The 19483-nt window shown below is 44.1% G+C and overlaps 1 protein-coding gene across 6 annotated transcripts in view; it reads left to right on the forward strand.

Annotated features, from left to right (window-relative positions):
* The first annotated feature begins 381 nt into the window (after positions 1 to 381).
* The window catches only part of SAMD12 (sterile alpha motif domain containing 12), a 655615-nt gene continuing 636513 nt past the window's right edge, over positions 382 to 19483 (forward strand). For 4 of the 6 annotated variants that reach the window (XR_004538407.1, XR_004538411.1, XR_004538409.1 and 1 more), the window contains exon 1: positions 876 to 1253. Coding sequence is in view for 1 of the 6 variants with exons in the window: in XM_033934397.1 (XP_033790288.1) it covers positions 1241 to 1253 (13 nt within the window). In the remaining 5 variants the exon portion in view is untranslated. Of the gene's footprint in view, positions 399 to 865; positions 1254 to 19483 lie in introns of those variants that run through there. The other 2 variants (XR_004538408.1, XM_033934397.1) reach the window with 2 other exon arrangements.

The following is a 19483-nucleotide window of genomic DNA, read 5'->3' on the forward strand; positions in this document are numbered from 1 at the left end:
GAGGGGGGGTGGGAAGTAAAATGAGGATCCCTGTGGACCCCATATCACGGATGCTTTCTTTTTAAGGCCATGCGGTAGAGCGCCGCGGGATCCTCGTTTTACCCAGTCCTGCTGTTGTGAGTCTGAAGCGCAACTCCTAAGGCTGAACTTTAGAAAAAGATATTCAACCCGACTTTTGAGTATATTACCATTAATTTAACAGGCAGCTGCTTGATCCATGGCATTCCCAGGAGGGGGAACCCCTCTAGTCTAGTGCCACGGAAAGTTCAGAGGCTGGCCGAGTCAGGCAACTGCCCTTTGGTAACCCCATAGGTGTTATCTGCATAGATCTGTGGAGTCTCTATTATGCCTATCAGCACAGATCTGTGGGATGAGAAACTGCAGCGGTCAAAACCAAGGTGAGCAGATTTTCAAGGGCCTGCAATTAAAATCCGCAAGGTCCACGAGGTCCGCATTTTACCCATTCCAGTGCCTAGTTAGCCAAAATCATTGTTATATTAAGTTACACACACAACTGATCTTATTCTATAACTTGCTTGGGCAACTTTGCATACTAAGCAGAAAGTTGGGCACCCAACCTTATAGAATTTTTTTGGGGGGGAGGGGGACTGAGTTGATGACAATTTAGGCACTGCAACCTTTGGACCTTTGCATGTCACTGCATATCATGGAATACATTCTTTTTTTTCTGGGAGATTCAGAGTCATCACTAGGTTTTTAAAGTTGTCTATAGCAAACCACTTAAAGAATTAAAGCACAGATGGATTACTGGGTGCCATAGGGGAAAACACCGTGTCAAATAGCTTCGCTTCACAGCACTAAATGGACAAGCTCGTTTTCAATCCAATATCCCTTTTCCAGAACAATGTGTGCTTGAAGGCATTGTGTTGTAGGACATGCAGCTCTTGTGCAATCACGAATCATTTGCTTTCTTTAATTGACCAATAGATAAGGAAAGGGCTGTTTGTTTTCTTTTCTTTTCCATGCAGCCTATCTCGAAAGCAGAAGTGCAGGAGCTGGGCGGAGAGGCACGCTGACATCATGTTCTATTTCTATGCCGACACGAAGACTACATTTCCCGGCCTGCTCGGCTGGTACAGAGCAGGCTCCCTGACCGCGTCCTGCAGGCTGAGCCTCTCTGCTGATGACTGAACCCTGCTGGAAACCTATGAGGGCAATAAAGCCTGCAAACAAGTGCAGCGAGAGCTGCTGAGCGGATTATGTGCACGTCCTTGCGAGGATGGCTGTTGAAGGTAAGGAGGTGTTTGGGGGGGGGCTTTCTGTGGCTGCAGCAGGTTTCTCTTTTCCCCTGGAAGAGCAACAGCAGGAGGTGTGCCTCACTGCTCACCTGAGCTGAAAGACACGGCAGGGTTTAAAATGGTCTTTTTTTTTTTGTATTTAAACAAGTTTGCTGGGAATGGCAAGAACAAGATGTGCCCAGTGCTTCCTTTTAAATGGGAAACAGTTTGAAAGATCTGTCTGTATTTATTATGGAGGAATGTTGTCCATGATATTATCAGAGCTGCCAAGTTGCCCATGCGAGTCCGGTCCTGGTTTTAAACCTACATACCAAAGCAGTGTTGTATTTGTAGTCCATGATCCGACCCCATTGAAATCAGTGCTCTGGGTCCCACAGTGCATCGCACCACAATGAGGCTGGCAGAAATCCAGGATTGGCTCCCAAAAAGTGTTCCTTCTGGAAATGGATAACTTGGCAGCTCTGTATTATTATGAACCTATGCGTGTGCATTGAAACCTATCATGGTTGCTTCTGAACACTTAATCTCTAAGGTCGGGAGTCTGTCTGACTGTTGGAACAGTGGAATGGATCTACATCCTGTGCTTGCCCTTGTAATGCTTACTGCACTGCTGGGCTGGCTGATGCTGTACAAAACAGCAAAAGGAAGATTTTAGCGTGAAACATATTGTTTAATTATAATTAAAGCACTGCTGGGCAGACTGGAAATAAGAAAGTGTACTAAAACAGAAAGTGTACTTCTGCTACTAGGAAAAAGTTGCCAGCAGTGGCGTACCTAGGGTATGTGGCACCCGGGCCCATCATTTTTTGACAACCCCCCTATGTAAAAAAATATTTTTTGTAATGACCATGAAACAGAATAAATGGTCAGAATAGAAACAGGTAATGAAAATTTTCTTATATTCCAAACATAACATAACATAAATTATGTCTGAATTGTCATGACATCAGAAGTACATATGGAGTAGTTGCAGGTGATGCTTGGGACAGTTCTGATTGTGTTAGTTCGGTTTTATGTGTTTTTTGAATAGAAGGGTTTTTATTTCTTTTTGAAAGTTTTGCAGTCTGTGGTCGATGTCAATTGGTTGTAGAGTTGGGGGTCGAGTGTTGCAGCTCGAATGGCTAGGAGGTTGTTGAACTGTTTTTTTCTTTTGATGTTTTTGGTTGGAGGGTGTGTGAATGGTGCGTGAGTTCTCTTATGTCTGTTTGAAGTGGATTGAATTATTTAGCTGAAGAAATTAGTTACCCCCTCATCCCACACACATTAATTCTCTTCCATTTTTGTTCCCATTATAAAAAACACTGATAAGTTCCCAGAAAAAAAATACATTAAAATAAGAAGTGAAAACAAAGGCCCCTACAGATGAGAACATAACATAAGAATAGCCTAACTGGGTCAGACCAATGGTCCATCATGCCCAGTAGCCCATTCTCATGGTAGCCAATCCAGGACACTAATACCTGGTCAAAACCCAAAGAGTAGCAACATTCCATGCTACCGATCCAGGGCAAGCAGACACTTCCCCCATGTCTTAATAACAGATTATGGACTTTTCCTCCAGGAATTTGTCCAAATCTTTCTTAAAACCAGCTACACTATCTGCTTTTACCATAACTTCTGGCCACTTCATTTTTAAGTTTAGATCTTTCCTTTCAAACAGAGACCTTGCTAGATGTCAAATACAGCACAAGGTAACTTCACATGGACTTAGCTGTGCAGGAAATGTGAATCTCCTCAAAAACCCACCATATAGTGCAAAAATGTACAAAGGTCTGTTTTTTTCTTTCGATCACTACATAGCCTAATGCCACACAAGCAGCGCTGTTACAAACATATTCTGTAGGTCAATGCTAAGGATAACAAAGTTTCCTTCCTTGGACCAGAAGGAGATAAACCACTGGAAGAGATCCCAAAACAACACCCAAAGACCCACTCAGTGTGTGAACCAGTTGAGTGGAGTGGACTAACTGGGGGGTGGAAATGGGCCCGGAGTTTGCTCAGCAGAATTTCCCAGACCACCTCTTCCTCTCAACACATTGACACGCTGCCACCATCACCACTAGGAACACCTCACTGGGTAGGCCAGCTATGCTATAAACTTTATAAAACACATTATTATATTTTCTTATAAAGCACATATTTTAACTGAACTCTCTGACATCCTCAGCCTTTCCATTCACAAAAATAGAAGGAAGAAAAGTTCCCATTTCCTGCTGTCTCATGTCCCCGGCCTATACAATATTTTTTTTCTGCAGACCCTTCAAAAGTCTGACCAAATCCTCGTTTCACTTGCATTATAAAGTACTGAGGATGCCATCTCTCCCCAATCCCAGGTCCTAAAGTCTAAGACAGTAGCGCAAACTAATGCTGCCAGATACAGGAAAACATTTTTTGATTCGATTCAGCCCTATTGAATTGGTTTTTCAATTCGATTTTCCTGCCCAGTTGGGTGATTTTTTTCAAAACTCCTGGTGGGTTTTATAGCTTTTTCACCCCCTTTGGCTTCTCCTAACCACACTGGCGCTGTGGTGTAAATAAAATAAAGAAACAAAAAGGACTTTTCCTCTCTCTGTTAAATCCTAGCTCACGTTTGCAGTCCAACACCAGCTTTGGCAGGATACACATTTCAAATCTGACATATTATAATCACAAAACAGAAAATAAAATTAATTTTTCTACCTTTTGTTGTCTGGTTATATTTCAAATCTTGTTGGTCCAAGGCTCTGGTTTTCTTCTGATAACTTGCTTGCCAGGGTCTCCTTCTTTCTGCATGCTAACCATCCATCTGCCAGCTCTGTCCTCCCTTTCCATTTCCCTTCCCTTCCCAGGAAGTCTGGTATCTTTCCTTTTTTTCATCTCCCTCCACAGATCCACCTTTTCTTAAATACCCTTTCATCCGGCATCTCTCCCTCCTTCCCCACCACCCCAGAGTCCACCATCTCTCCCTTTCTTTTCCTAATTACCCTCCTATCCAGTATCTCTATCCCTCCTCCACACCATCCCTTGTGTCCAATTTCTCTCCCTTTCTGTTCCTTCCCTCCCTAAATCCCATGGTCCATCATCTCTCTCCCTCTCCTCTATTTTCAGACCCATTATTTCTTCCCCCCCCCAAAGTTTGGCATATGCACGTCTCTTTCAACACCCCCTTCCCTCCGTGTACGTCTAAATCATGGTCCCCCCCAAAGGCCTGTCCCCCCTTAAAAGTCTGCCTGTCCCCCCTTGAAGGCCTGCACCCCCCTTGAAGGCCTGTCCCATCCCCTTGTAGGCCTGTCCCCCCCTTGAAGGCCTGCCTGCCTGTCCCCCCCTTGAAGGTCTGCACCCCCCGAAGGCCTGCACCCCCCCGAAGGCCTGTCCCCCCTGAAGGCCTGCCTGCCCCCCTTGAAGGCCTGCACCCCTTGAAGGTCTGCACCCCCCCCCCCGAAGGCCTGTCCCCCCTTGAAGGCCTGCCTGCCTGCCTGTCACCCCCTCCCCCTTGAAAGCCTGCCTGCCTGCCCGCCCGCCCCACCCTGAAGGCCTGATGCCCCAACCCACCCCGAAGGACCGCTCGCCCCCCTGGCCTCCCCGCACCACCTATGAAGCAGCCGCAGCAGGATCGCGAAGTCAGCGTCAGCGATCCCTGCGCTGCTTCCTGCGCCACGGTCCCGCCCCTCCTCTGACATCAGAGGAGGGGCGGGATCGCAGCTCAGGGATCGCTGACGCTGACTTCGCGATCCTGCTGTGGGCTGCTTCACAGGTGGTGCAGGAAGGTCAGTGGGGCGAGCGGTCCTTCGGGGGTGAGGGGGACTGAACGGCAAGGCCGGGAGCACCCCCTTAGGGCTGGCACCCAGGGCGCACCGCCCCCCCCGCCTCCCCCTTGGTACGCCACTGGTTGCCAGTGCTGTAGTCTAAGGTTTTGCATGCCTATGGCCTATCTTGCTATAGCACTTTTTTTTTTGCTAGAAAAAGGCCCTATTTTTTGAAGGGGGCGGGGAAGATATTTGGAAGATCTTTGACTCTGTCCCTTCTATCTTGCTGCGCCGTATGATGGAACAAACTGCCCAAGTCATTACATCAGGCGCCATCTCTGGCAGTGTTCATAACCAAGCTAAAAGCCCATTTTTGTGATGCTGCCTTCAAGTCCTAACTCCCACGTGCCATAAAATTACCCATCATTCTCTCTGCAAAAAAACTCCTCAACCCCTATATGTCCTGTCAGTCTGACCAATTAGATTGTAAGTTCTGAGCAGCGTTATAGGGTTTCCCATATACCTTCAGAGAAAGAGGACAGATTGAGACATCCGGGTTTTACTTTCATTGCTTTCAACGGAAGTAAAACTTAGTCGTCTCAATCTATCCTCCTTACTTCCATTGCTTCCAGTGTAAGTAAAACACGGGTGTCTCAATCTGTCCTCCTTTTTCTGGAGCCATATGGTAACCCTAAGCAGGGACCATCTATTGCAGGGGTACGCAATTCCGGTCCTCGAGAGCCGGAGCCAGGTCAGGTTTTCAGGATATCCACAATGAATATATATGAGATGGATTTGCATGCACTGCCTCCTTGAGATGCAAATCTATCTCGTGCATATTTATTGTGGATATCCTGAAAACCTGAACTGGCTCCGGCTCTCGAGGGCCGGAATTGCATACCCCTGATCTATTGCATGTTGATTGTACAGCGTTGTGTACGCTTTTCAATGCTATAGGAATGATAAATACTAGTCGTAGCCTTTATAATGTTCTCTAGGATGCAGGCCAAAGAGACAAGAAGAAAAAAAAAACAATCTTTCACAGACGGCACAGTCCAAAGAAGAGAGGAGATGACCATGGGCCACTCTGAGGTTCTGTGAGAATGATGCCGTTGCACAGGATGCAAAAGTGGTGGTGGTGTTGCAAACGTTGTTCACACAGTGCAGTGGGCAGGGCCTGGGCACTAGGGGACATGTCACACAGGACGTGATACTGGCTTGGGCTGCTACTGTATGATGACACCCAAGTGATAGTTGAACAGAAAGTGTACCCATATGCTGCGGTTATTTGTCAGCCTTTGCTGATGCTCTTTCCAGGGCACTGTCTCTAAATAGGATAGTTTTGCAAATGACAGTAATGACCCTTGCTCCTAAGCCAGAGTATATTGAGTATCCTCTCAATCGCCAAAATTTGCTGCTAGTACACTTCCCCCTCCGTATTCGCGTGTTCCGTATCTACGGATTCGGTTATTCGTGGTTTTTTGACCAAAAAATAAATTTTAATTTTTCGGGCTTCTTTTAGCTCTGTAAGCCCTTCCCCTTTAAGTCTTACCTGGTGGTCTAGCGGATTTTCAGGCAGGAGCGATCTTCCCACGCTCCTGCTCCATGCAGATCGCTCATAGGAAATGGCTCGAGAGACTACGGAAGCTCAAGGCAGCCATTTCCTGTGAGCGATCTGCATGGGGCAGGAGCGGGAAGATCGCTCCTGCCTGAAAATCTGCTAGACCACCAGGTAAGGCTTAAGGGGGTGGGGCTTACTGGGCTAAAAATAGCCGAGGGAAGCTGGGGATAAGGGCAGAACCGGCCCGAATATTATTCACGGCTTTTCCATATTCGCGGGCTGGCTCTGCCCCTAACCCCCGCGAAGTGTACTTACCTTAGTGCCTGTGCTATATTAGCCTTCTTCTGGACTTCAGAGGGTGGATGCATGCATTTATTTAATTTGTTTTCTATCCCGTTGTCCCAAAGAGCTCAGAACAGCTTACAGGTTAAACATACAGTCAAATCTTGGTTTGCGAGCATAATTTGTTCCAGAGGCATGCTTGTAATCCAAAGCACTCGTACATCAAAGCGAATTTCCCCATAGGAAATAATGGAAACTCAAGACGATTTGTTCCACAACCCAAAAACTTTAATACAAAATACTGTATGTACTTGTATTGCAAGATCTCGCTCGTTTAGAACAGTCACTACACTCTCGCAGCATCAGAGAGAGAAGAACCATCGGCTCAGTTGTGATGATGTGATGCGTGTATACTGTATGTACAGGTCCTCGTCGACTTACGACCACAATTGGTTCTGACTGACAGGTCGCATGTCGATTTGGACGTATGTCGGCCTATACTAACTACAGTATTTTTACCCCTCCCCACGTACCTTTTCCCTGGTGGTCCAGAGGTGAGGGGTAAAAAATAGTATGGGCTGGGATGTGAGATGGGGGAAACGCATCGTAAAGTCGAACCGTCGTAAGTTGCATGGGTCGTAGGTCGATGAAGACCTGTACTTGTATAGCAAAACATTGCTTGTATAGCAAGTTAAAATGTAATAAAATGTTTTGTTTGTCTTGCAGACCAAGTAACTTGCCATCCAAGGTTTTGCTGGATATATTATATAGTTGACAGGTTACAATTTGACATAATTACAGAACAGGTTTACCATACAAGGTTGTATCTTAACTTGACACAAACTAGGGATTTAGTACAAACAAATAGTTTCCAGGTTAGAATTTGTGTAGTTATCCTTGGCAGTGCATGTAGTGCAAATAAATGTATCGGTCCTAAAAAAAGAGGTATCACCTTACTGTATATGCTTTTTATTATACTCCTGGTGGAATTCTGTGTGAATGCGCAATGCAAAATTTGCACAGAATTGCACAGTTACCCAGAACTCCCCCTTTCCCTCTCAGAATCTCAGATGGTGTTAGCTACCAGGTCGTGGTAACAGCAGTGATTCCCACACGCTGCTTGCTGCTAACCCAGAAGTCTCTCCACAGTAGAGGGAAGGCTTTTAGGTTAGTAACAGATGGCATGTATGAATTGCTGCCGATACTATGACCCAGTGAAGCAAGCCTTATTAGGGAGAGTGTGGGGAGGGAGGGAGGAAGGAAAGTTGCTGGCACAGAGGTTGTGGAGTGAGAGGAAGGCAAGATTCTGGCAAAGGGGGAGGAGTGAGAGGAAGGAAAGATGCTGACATAGGTGGAGGGGAGGGAGACATGCATGGTGACGGGAGAAGATGAAACGTTGCACATAATGGAGGGGAGAAAGGGCTGACCCAGGGCACAAGGCAAGGGGAGTGAGAGATGGTAGACAGTGGGAAAGAAACAGAAATGGGTATGGCAGTGGAAGGAAGGTATAGGATGCTGCATGGAGGTAGGGACACAAGGGAGGGAGATAAAGAGAGGTGTTGGACATGGGGGTAGATGGGAAGGAGGGAGAAATACACAGGAAGTAGAGGGAGATGTTTGATCCAGGAGCAGACTGGAGTGATGGAGAAATGCCTGACAGCAGAATGGAGTAATGGAGACATGCCTGGCAATGGGAGTGAGTGGAAGAGAGTGGGAGAAATGCTGGACCATGGGGGAGAGTGCAGGAGGGAAGAGAGAGGGAGATGTCAGGCTACAAGGATGAGGAGGGAAAGAAGAGGGAGCAGATGCTGGGCTATAAGGGTGGAATAAGTAAGATGCTGAAAATGGTAGAACCCTGAGGGGGAGGAGAGAATGGCAAGGAAATGGATGAGAGGATAGATATTACAGAGAGTAGTAATATGCTAATGGGTGTATGGAGGGCTGAGGAAGGAATGGGATGGGGAATGGGAGAAAAGATGGAAATTTGATAGTTGAAAAGTGAAAAAGAAAGCTAAAAAAGGAACATTTTATTTTAAATGATTTAAATGGAACATGGATAATATTTAGCAAAAATATTGTTTATATTTTGACAAATAAACTTGTAGAATTTGCTATGTGCGCAGAATTTTGAATTTTTTTTTTGCGCAGAATTTTGCCAGGAGTATTATTTTTAATCTTGTTAACTCTTATTTCTATTCAAGAGAGCTAACAGCAGCCACACTGCAAAAGAGGAAGATCACAAAAAAAAAATAAATAAAAAAAAAAATATATATATATATATATATATATAAATCAGTAACCAGTGACTGGCTTCCAATGAGAATATGAACTGTAACAATTGTAGAACAGTTTAAATTGTAGATCTCCTTAGCTCCTTATCTTTCCCAGCTACCTCATAATGCAGGAAACCTTCTTCCTGATTTACAGCAGCAGACTAAGAACCAGGAAAAACCACAGTTCAAGTCCCACTGGCATTCCATATGACCTTGTGCAAGCCGTGTCACCCTCCGTTGCCTCAGGTACAAACTTTACTCCCACTTTTACTAAGCCATGGTAGAGGTTTCTACCATAGCCTGGAGTGCTAAATTCTCCTTTGCTCATACAATTCCTATGAGCGTTGGAGCAGTGTTGAAGTATTTAGCACCCTAGGCCGCAGTAGAAACCTCTATCACAGCTTAGTAAAAAAAAAAAAAATGTGTTGGGGGGGGGGGGGGGGTAGATTGTGAGCCCTCTGAGGACAAAGAAATACCTACTGGACCTGAATGTATCTCACCTTAAGCTACCAATGAAAAGGTGTGACCTTAAAAAATAATAATAAGGGGCCTGATAGTCAGATGGCAGTGCTCAGTGTTTTGCTGACTGCTGTCGGTGTTATCCCCAGAAATTCAATTCCAGGCCATATCTGGGCTTCGGCATTACATTTCCAGATTTACAGAGCTGGTGAAAACCATAGCCAATGGGATCTGTGGGAGATGTACGTGCCCCTGATCTACTGAGGCATATGGAAATGTTGACGATTCCTGTGTTGACGAAGATGGTTAGTTCATTTTTGGCTGAGGGTGTGGTGCTGGCTGTGCCAAAGCTGGCGATTGCATGTCAAGGTGTGAAAAAAGACATCCCTTGGTCTTATGGAGCTCTCCAATTTTCACCCAATATCATCTTTACCTGTGATTGTGAAGCTCGTTGAAAAGTCTCTTTATGTGCAATTGGATAATTATCTGCAATCTTCTTTGATATTGGATCTATTTCAGTACAGTGTCTGCAAGGCACATAATACAGAGGTGTTATTGGCAACTAAGGATGATGAACTTTGCTATTAATCTAGATAGGCATATTGATTGCTTTTTGGAGGTTATCTGTGTTTTTTTGGTTTTTTTTTACGTAACAGTTGCCTTTAACACATTGGATCATAGGATTTTTTTGGCTGAATGTGGTATTGTGGGAGTCGTTTTGCAATGGTTCCAGTAATACGTATTTGAATGGAAAGAAACAACTGATTCGTACTCGTATTGTTCGAACTGTTCCTCAGTGGGCTCTTCACTCCTTGACCTCTTGTGATCTGACAGTATCCAATTTAAAGCTGTTTCATTTAGCCATAACAGTCTGGAATCTTTTGTTGGCAGACTTGTTGGACTGCAAAAAGTTGCCTTAGGTTCTGAAATCAATCAAAAATCTAGAATCCTTTAAGGCAGGATTGAGGCATTACTTGTTGAGTTGATTATACTATCTTGCTTTTTCCTGCCCGAAAGTTGTGTTTTTGACTTTTTGTGTTGTGTGTTTATGATTTTGTAAGAAACAAAAGGAATTGACCCCAAAATATCCACAAAGAAGAAAATCTAGAGAAAACAAAAAAAACTCTGTGGAGTGACGATGTTCCTAAATGGACTTTATTTGAAAGTGTCAAAGTTCCAAAGGTACACTGAAATCATTCTTCTTCAGGGGTCCCTGGGCTCCTATAAAGGTGAATACATGGGAAACAATGGAATACGTGGTGAGCCGGAAGTGAGACACTGCTTGCATTTGCAATAGAAAGGCAGTCTGGGCGATTACATTGCTGAACATAGAGGTAGAAAACAAAAGGAATTGACCCCCTTTCTATTGCAAATGCAAGCAGTGTCTCACTTCCGGCTCACCACACAATTGTTTCCCACGTATTCACCTTTATAGGGCCCCCAGGGACCCCTGAAGAAGACTTTTTGTCGAAACGCGGACCGTGTTGGGTCCTGTATTTCTAGCGGACTAGGTCCTTTAAGGCTTTTATGTGGATGATTCATTTTTTATGTGGATGAAATGATTTTATGTGGATGATTTCAGTGTACCTTTGGAACTTTGACAATTTCAAATAAAGCCCATTTAGGAACATCGTCACTCCACAGAGTTTTTTGGTTTTCTATGATTTTGTAAGGGCAACAAACCATTTTATAAGGAAAGTAAGTAAAAGCAAGAGGAAAAGAAGGCTGCTTTGGTTCTCAAAAGTAGTAGCTGAGAAGGTAAGGAAAAACAGGTTAGCTTTCTTAAACTACAAAAGATAATTTCTTTGGGTGACCAGGGAATTGAATATAGGGAGAGTACTAGATGTGATAGATTTTAGCAAAGCCTTTGACAGTGATCCATACAGGCGTCTAATAAATGAACTTAATGCCCTCGGTATGGGCCTTAAAGTGACAGACTGGGTCAGGACTGGTTGAGTGGAAGGCAACAGAGGGTGGCGATCAATGGAGATTGTTCTGAGGAAAGGATGTTACCAGTGGTGTGCCTCAAGGTTTGGTACTTGAGTCTGTTCTTTTTAACATTTCTGTAAGTGATATTGCTGAAGGTTGTCAAGTAAGATTTGCTTCTTTGTAGATGATCTAAAATACAGAAGAGACCCAGGATGGTGTGAATAACATGAAGAAGGACCTAGCGAAACTTGAAGAATGGTCTGAAATTTGGCAGCTAAGATTTGATGCTAAGAAATGCAAGGTAATGCATTTGGGCTGCAAAAACCTGAGGGAACGGTATAGTTTAGGGCAGGAGTGGGCAACTCTGGTCCTCAAGGGCCGGAATCCAGTCAGGTTTTCAGGATTTCCCCAATGAATATGCATGAAATCTATTTGCATGTACTGCTTTCAATGCATATTCATTGGGGGAAATCCTGAAAACCCGACTGGATTCTGGCCCTCGAGGACCGGAGATGCCCACCCCTGGTTTAGGGGATGATGAACTTTTGTTCATGAAAGACGAGTGGGACTTGGATATGATAGTATGTGATGATCTTAAGGTGGCCAAATAAGTTGTAAAGGTGACGGCAAAAGCTAGAAGAATGCTAGGGTGCATGGAGAGAGCTATGACCAGTAGTAAAAAGGAGATTTTGATACCTTTGTATAAGACTCTGGTGAGTCCTCATTTAGAATATTGTATACAGTTCTGGAGATTGCACCTTCAAAAAAATATAAACAGGATGGAGTCGGTCCAGAGACAGGCTACTAAAATGGTTGGTGGTCTTCATCATAAGGTATATGAGGACAGACTTAAAGATCTCAATATGTATACTTTGGAGGAAAGGCAGGAGAGGGGAGATATAATAGAGACGTTTAAATATTTACATGGCACAAGTCACATGAGGTGAGTCTCTTTCAACTGAAAGGAAACTCCAGAGAGAGAGGGCATATGATGAAGTTAATTGGTGATAGGCTGAGGGAGTAATCTAAGGAAATACTTTTTTACAGAATGGGTGGTAGATGCGTGGAATAGTCTCCTGGTAGAGATGGTAGAGACAAAGATTGTGGCTGAATTCAAGAAAACGTGGGACAGGCATGTGGGATCTCTTAAGGAGAGGAGGCGATAGTGGATTCTGTGGATGGGTAGATTGGATGGGCCATTTGACCTTTATCTGCCATCATGTTTCTATCATGACTGTATTACTTGCAATCATATTACACAAAAAAGGGTAATTAGGTGTTGTACAATTGTGCTATTAGCTTTAATGTAATGTCAGTATACTTTATAAGTCTAGCACCAACCCTCTCTGTGAAGATAAATGAGTGAGCAGCTAGGTTGGCGTGCTTGCATATAAGTGTCTTCTCTGAAATACGTCAGCCCCACCACTCCACCGCTATGTTAAATTTCAAAAAAGCGGGAGATTTACGTGGTAACTCATCATAGGTAATTCATTTTCTAAACGCTGTGACAATTCTAACATGTTCATACAAGTGCCTTTTTTCCAACTAAGATAGTGTCAAGAAATTTTTTAAGAGTATATACTTAGCTTTTATACACAGCTGAACCTGGGAGTCTGACCCTATAGTGACAGGAGCAGCAATATTGGGTCTCATTACATCACCCCTCTAACTATAAAAATGGAAAATCTATACTTGTCTTAAGAGGAACTATAAAACACACACCAGGGTCAGACTCCCAGGTTCAGTTGTGTATAAAAGCTAAGTATATACTCTTAAAAAATTTCTTGACACTATCTTAGTTGGAAAAAAGGCACTTGTAAGAACATGTTAGAATTGTCACAGCGTTTAGAAAATGAATTACCTATGATGAGTTACCACGTAAATCTCCCGCTTTTTTGAAATTTAACATAGCGGTGGAGTGGTGGGGCTGACGTATTTCAGAGAAGACACTTATGTACAATTGTGCTAAGCATCAATCTTGTAGGTCACAATTTTTTTTAGGCACCCTATATAGAATATGGTCCTAAATGTAAAGTTTGGTACACTAGCTTATAGAATCACCCCCCCTCCCTGTCTGAGGAGGGGCATTTAAAAAAAAGGTCTAAGTCCAACTTGGACATTTCCAGCTGGACGTCTAGATTTGGATGAATTGAAATGGCCATTTTCAAAAGGCAAACTGCTGGATGTCCAAATATATCGTCTACTTAGATGTCTTGGCCACTGTTGTGTCTAACTTTGTACCCCATTTAAAATCCAAATACAGACATTTGGACATGGGATGGGCCAGTATAGTAATGGACTGGCCACATAGACACCCCAACAGAGCAATGGAACACCTTAGAGGGCACTGCTGTAAAGGGTGCCTGATATATATCTCACCATAACCCCCTTATAATTTATAGTGAGGCCCCCCCAATAAAACCAAAAACTACTATACCTAGCTGCGTTCCGCCTCCAATAGTACTTATGGCTGCAGGTGGCACCTATATGGCAGTATTTGGGGTGGGCTTACACGTTCTACCATAATTGTAGTGGTTAGAGTGGCTTATGGACCTAAGTCCTCTTCTCTATGGTTCACTAGTCCATCTACCTAGCTACTTAAGACACCTGTGTGCAGCTCTACTAGGCTTCCCCATACCAGATGCTTTTTCTTATTTTTGTGTGGTGGAAGGGGGTCAGTGACTGGGGCAGGGTGGGGATGTCGTACCTTGATGCATGCATTGATCATCTGGTCAGTTTGGGCAGCTTTGTGGCACTTAAACACTTTTAAAACAGGTCTAGTTCCAAACATGTAAATTCTATTCAGCATGTCTTGCAAAGCCTGCCCATAAAACGGCCTCCACCATGCCCATCTCATGTTCTGGATGCACAGAGGCTGGGACACTTCGCTAGACATCCAGAAAGGTGGTATCGATTATCAGCACTTGGATATTCTGGCGATTAGGATGCCCAAGTGCCGATTTAGGATGTTTTTTGGACGTCTATGGTTTTTGATTATGAGGCTGATAGTGTCTAGGACCAATTTCTGCGGTGACAGGTCAAAACCGCGCAGGACAAAGCCACGTGGAACAATGGAGCACTGACAAACGCGCACAGGCCATCTGCGCGCTGGTTTTAAGCAGTATTTTAAAGTGCTCCGAGGGTGTGTGGGTTTACTTATTATTGTTGGCGCTTCCATTGGGGGGGGAACCCGCCCCATTATAGAAGAAACTGTACTCCCATGGGGGGGGGAACCCGCCCCATTATAGAGGAAACTGTACTTTTTAAAAACAAAACGAGGAAAAAGGCAGTTTCCTCTCTAATGGGGTGTTCCCCCCCCCCAACAGGAGCGCAAACAGCTCTAAGTAAAGTGAGGGACCCAAACTCCCCTCGGAGCGCTTTAAAATACTGTTTAAATCCAGCGCGCAGACGTCCGGCATGCAATTTTCGGCGCTCCATTATCAGTGTGGCTTTGTCTTGCGTGGTTTCATCTATGTACTATTTTTCACAGCTCATGTGACGCCAATCTTGCCTTTTACACTTCCAGCATAAGGACCTCCACCTTTTCCTGCACTCATCCTGTGCACTGGTCTTATCTCACTTTCCCTTTAAAGTCTTTAAATGTGGGATGTTTCTGCTCCATTTGCCCCAAATGCCTCAACTTATTACTTTTCTTTTTGTGATCTGGGAAATGTGTGTTTTATAGTTCCTCTTAAGACAAGTATAGATTTTCCATTTTTATAGTTAGAGGGGTGATGTAATGAGACCCAATATTGCTGCTACTGTCACTATAGCTATAAATTGCTTCTGTCCACTTACACTAGCTGTACACCACTTTTGGGGAAATTTTTCTTCAAAATGATAGTAAATAAATCTTAACCAAATATATCTCTTTTCAGCTTTCCAATATATTTTCCTGTGTAGACTTCCTGTGCTTTTGCTAGCTTTATTAATGTCCTGTGAAACCAGTAGTTTTTTTTCAATTGCTGATGTATTTTGATTTTGAGGCATTCATATAGTTTTGTCTGATGGAAAGTTTGCGGTTCCCTTATTAAGAGGGATGCCCATGTTTTTGACTGAAAATATTACACCATATTACTTCAGTCATCACAAAAATATTGTGCTCCTAAGCATTGTAGTGGTGAGATTTTAAGCCTTATCAGTTGATGTGATAAAGTGGGATAATTTGGTGCTCTGAAAATGCAGACATGGAGGGGCATAATCAAAAGAAATGTCTAAGTCCCCTTTTGGCCTAAGTCCCTAGGCGCAGAAAGTAGGCAGCATGGAAATGTCCATTCTCAAAAAAAACATCCAAAATGAGGGGTTTTTTTTAGAATGGCCTACGTTCAGAGAAAACAAAAAAAAACTCTGTGGAGTGACGATGTTCCTAAATGGACTTTATTTGAAAGTGTCAAAGTTCCAAAGGTACACTGAAATCATCCACATAAAAATAAATCAGCCACATAAGAGCCTTAAAGGACCTAGTCCGCTAGGGATAAAGGACCCAACAAGGTCCGTGTTTCGACAAAAAGTCTTCTTCAGGGGTCCCTGGGGGTCCTATAAAGGTGAATACGTGGGAAACAATTGTGTGATGAGCCGGAAGTGAGACACTGCTTGCATTTGCAATAGAAAGGGGGGGGTCAATTCCTTTTGTTTTCTACCTCTACGTTCAGCAATGTAATCAACCAGAGTGCCACTACGTCTATCCTTACCACACATTCCCGACCCCAAAATCACCCAAGTTCCAAATGGCCAAAACAAGACAGTGAAGGAGAGGCCAGTTCTTCGCCTAAAAGCAGGATTCTCTAACCAGCGTCTGTCATAAATAATTCTGGTTACAGAATCCTGGAACTGTCATTCTCCCCTCCCCCCCCCAACGATCACGGTAGGAGATATGTCTAATCTCTCTTGCCACGATCCCTCCTAATCTCCACGGCAGGAGATATGCCCAATCTACAATTACCGGCAGGAGAGATGCCCAATTCCTCCTGTTGGACAGAACCCTCCCCCCCCGAACCCTCAACATCCATGATCATCGGTAGGAGAGATGCCCAATCTCTCCTGCTGAAGAACACACCTCCCCGCACTGATCATCGGCAAGAGGGAGCCCAAGCCCTCCTGGTGGACAACACCCCACCCCAATGCTGTTTGGCCCAGGTGCCTAATGCCCTTCTTAGGCGCCTGGGCTAATCTCCCCGGTGAATCCCACAATGCACCAGGAATGAGCAGGCCTGCATTCAGAGGAAGGCAAGCCTGACAGACGGAGGGAGGACCCAGCTGGCCATCTATTAGGGTGGTTAGGGCCATCCGGTGGAGTATGGAGGGGGGTTTTGTGGGGGTTGGGTGCGCAGTCGGGGGAAGGGGGTTCGGGGGGTTTTTGTCCAGCAGGAGGGATTGGGCACCCTCCTGCTGATAATCGCAGGTGATGGGGGTTCAGGGAGTTTGTGTTGGCAGGAGAGATTGGGCAATGATAGACTCTGGAAAGCACATTTAGGGGCTTGTCCCTGTTTGTGATTTTCTTACCATCTTTATTGATTCTGAGCACCTATGTCAGTTTAAGGTTTTCAACATATTACTGTGTCTTGTTTTTTGTCTTGTTTAGGTCAGATAAAACACCAAGTAAAAGCTTGTTAAAGAAAAAAGCTTTTTTAACTTTCCCTGAAGATCATATAAGAAGATTCTCTCCTAACTTCAAGACAAAGATTGTTCTAAATCAGGGGTCTCAAAGTGCCTCCTTGAGGGCCGCAATCCAGTCGGATTCCCCCAATGAATATGCATGAGATCTATGTGCATGCACTGCTTTCAATGCATATTCACTGGGGAAATCCTGAAAACCCAACTGGATTGCGGCCCTCAAGGAGGGACTTTGAGATTCCTGTTAAATTCTAGCAGATTGATATAGAAATGTGCAGTGAAATTGTTTCATACATTTCATGCCATTATGTGCATGGAAATCAAAAAAGAACATGATCTTTTGCCCCAAAAAGTTCATATTGTAGACAGGCGAATTAACACTGTATCCTCAGGTACTCGGCCATGTAAACATTTATGAATAAAACAGAAAGCAGAACTGTAAAGATAATTCATACTTCAGCTGGAAGTAGGGTTACCAGATTTTACTTTAATAAAATCCGGGCACCAGCCCCGCCCTCTTGCCTGAAGCGATTTCGAGAGAGCTTTTCAAAACCCAGACAAAGTGCTGGGTTTTGAAAAGCTGTCCGGTCCCTCGGAGATGACCTCAAAAAGGAGGACATGTCCAGAAAAATCCGTACGTCTGGTAACCCTAACCAGAAGCCAATTGAGAGCAACATCCTGGAAGCTGTATTTTGCAATAGACAAATTTCCTCTAGAGAATGACACGGTGACAAAATTCATCACCATTCCCGTCCCCGCGGATAACCGCGGGAAATAATCCCATGTCATTTTTTAGTGTCTATTTCAACCTCAGTCCTTCTATACCAGCATTCTTCAAAGCAAAGCTTGAGGGTCAATGGTTGTGGCCATTCATACTCTGATTCTTTTGTGAGCCAAGGATAATGAAGCCATTGTGACATCACTGATGTGATTGGCTCTTAGGCACTGGTGGAATAAGGCATTATGACATCACAATATCTGCTCTGGAGACTGTCATTCTTTAGTGTCTATCTCAACCTCAGTCCTTCTACACCAGCATTCTTCAAAGCAAAGCTTGAGGGTCAATGGTTGTGGCCATTCATACTCTGATTCTTATGTGAGCCAAGGATAATGAAGCCATTGTGACATCACTGATGTGATTGGCTCTTAGGCACTGGTGGAATGAGGCATTATGACATCACAATATCTGCTCTGGATACCAGAGACTGTCATTCTTTAGTGTCTATTTCAACCTCAGCCCTTCTATACCAGCATTCTTCAAAGCAAAACTTGAGGGTCAATGGTTGTGGCCATTCATACTCTGATTCTTTTGTGAGCCAAGGATAATGAAGCCATTGTGACATCACTGATGTGATTGGCTCTTAGGCACTGGTGGAATAAGGCATTATGACATCACAATATCTGCTCTGGAGACTGTCATTCTTTAGTGTCTATCTCAACCTCAGTCCTTCTACACCAGCATTCTTCAAAGCAAAGCTTGAGGGTCAATGGTTGTGGCCATTCATACTCTGATTCTTTTGTGAGCCAAGGATAATGAAGCCATTGTGACATCACTGATGTGATTGGCTCTTAGGCACTGGTGGAATGAGGCATTATGACATCACAATATCTGCTCTGGATACCAGAGACTGTCATTCTTTAGTGTATATCTCAACCTCAGTCCTTCTACACCAGCATTCTTCAAAGCAAAGCTTGAGGGTCAGTGGTTGTGGCCATTTATACTCTGATTCTTATGTGAGCCAAGGATAATGAAGCCATTGTGACATCACTGATGTGATTGGCTCTTAGGCACTGGTGGAATAAGGCATTATGACATCACAATATCTGCTCTGGATACCAGAGACTGTCATTCTTTAGTGTCTATTTCAACCTCAGTCCTTCTATACCAGCATTCTTCAAAGCAAAGCTTGAGGGTCAATGGTTGTGGACATTCATACTCTGATTCTTATGTGAGCAAAGGATAATGAAGCCATTGTGACATCACTGATGTGATTGGCTCTTAGGCACTGGTGGAATGAGGCATTATGACATCACAATATCTGCTCTGGATACCAGAGACTGTCATTCTTTAGTGTCTATCTCAACCTCAGTCCTTCTACACCAGCATTCTTCAAAGCAAAGCTTGAGGGTCAGTGGTTGTGGCCATTTATACTCTGATTCTTATGTGAGCCAAGGATAATGAAGCCATTGTGACATCACTGATGTGATTGGCTCTTAGGCACTGGTGGAATGAGGCATTATGACATCACAATATCTGCTCTGGATACCAGAGACTGTCATTCTGTAGTGTCTGTTTCAACCTCAGTCCTTCTACACCAGCATTCTTCAAAGCAAAGCTTGCGGGTCAGTGGTTGTGGCCATTCATACTCTGATTCTTCCCTC

The sequence above is a fragment of the Geotrypetes seraphini genome, chromosome 2 (assembly GCF_902459505.1).
Source record: "Geotrypetes seraphini chromosome 2, aGeoSer1.1, whole genome shotgun sequence".
Taxonomy (NCBI): Eukaryota; Metazoa; Chordata; class Amphibia; order Gymnophiona; family Dermophiidae; genus Geotrypetes; species Geotrypetes seraphini.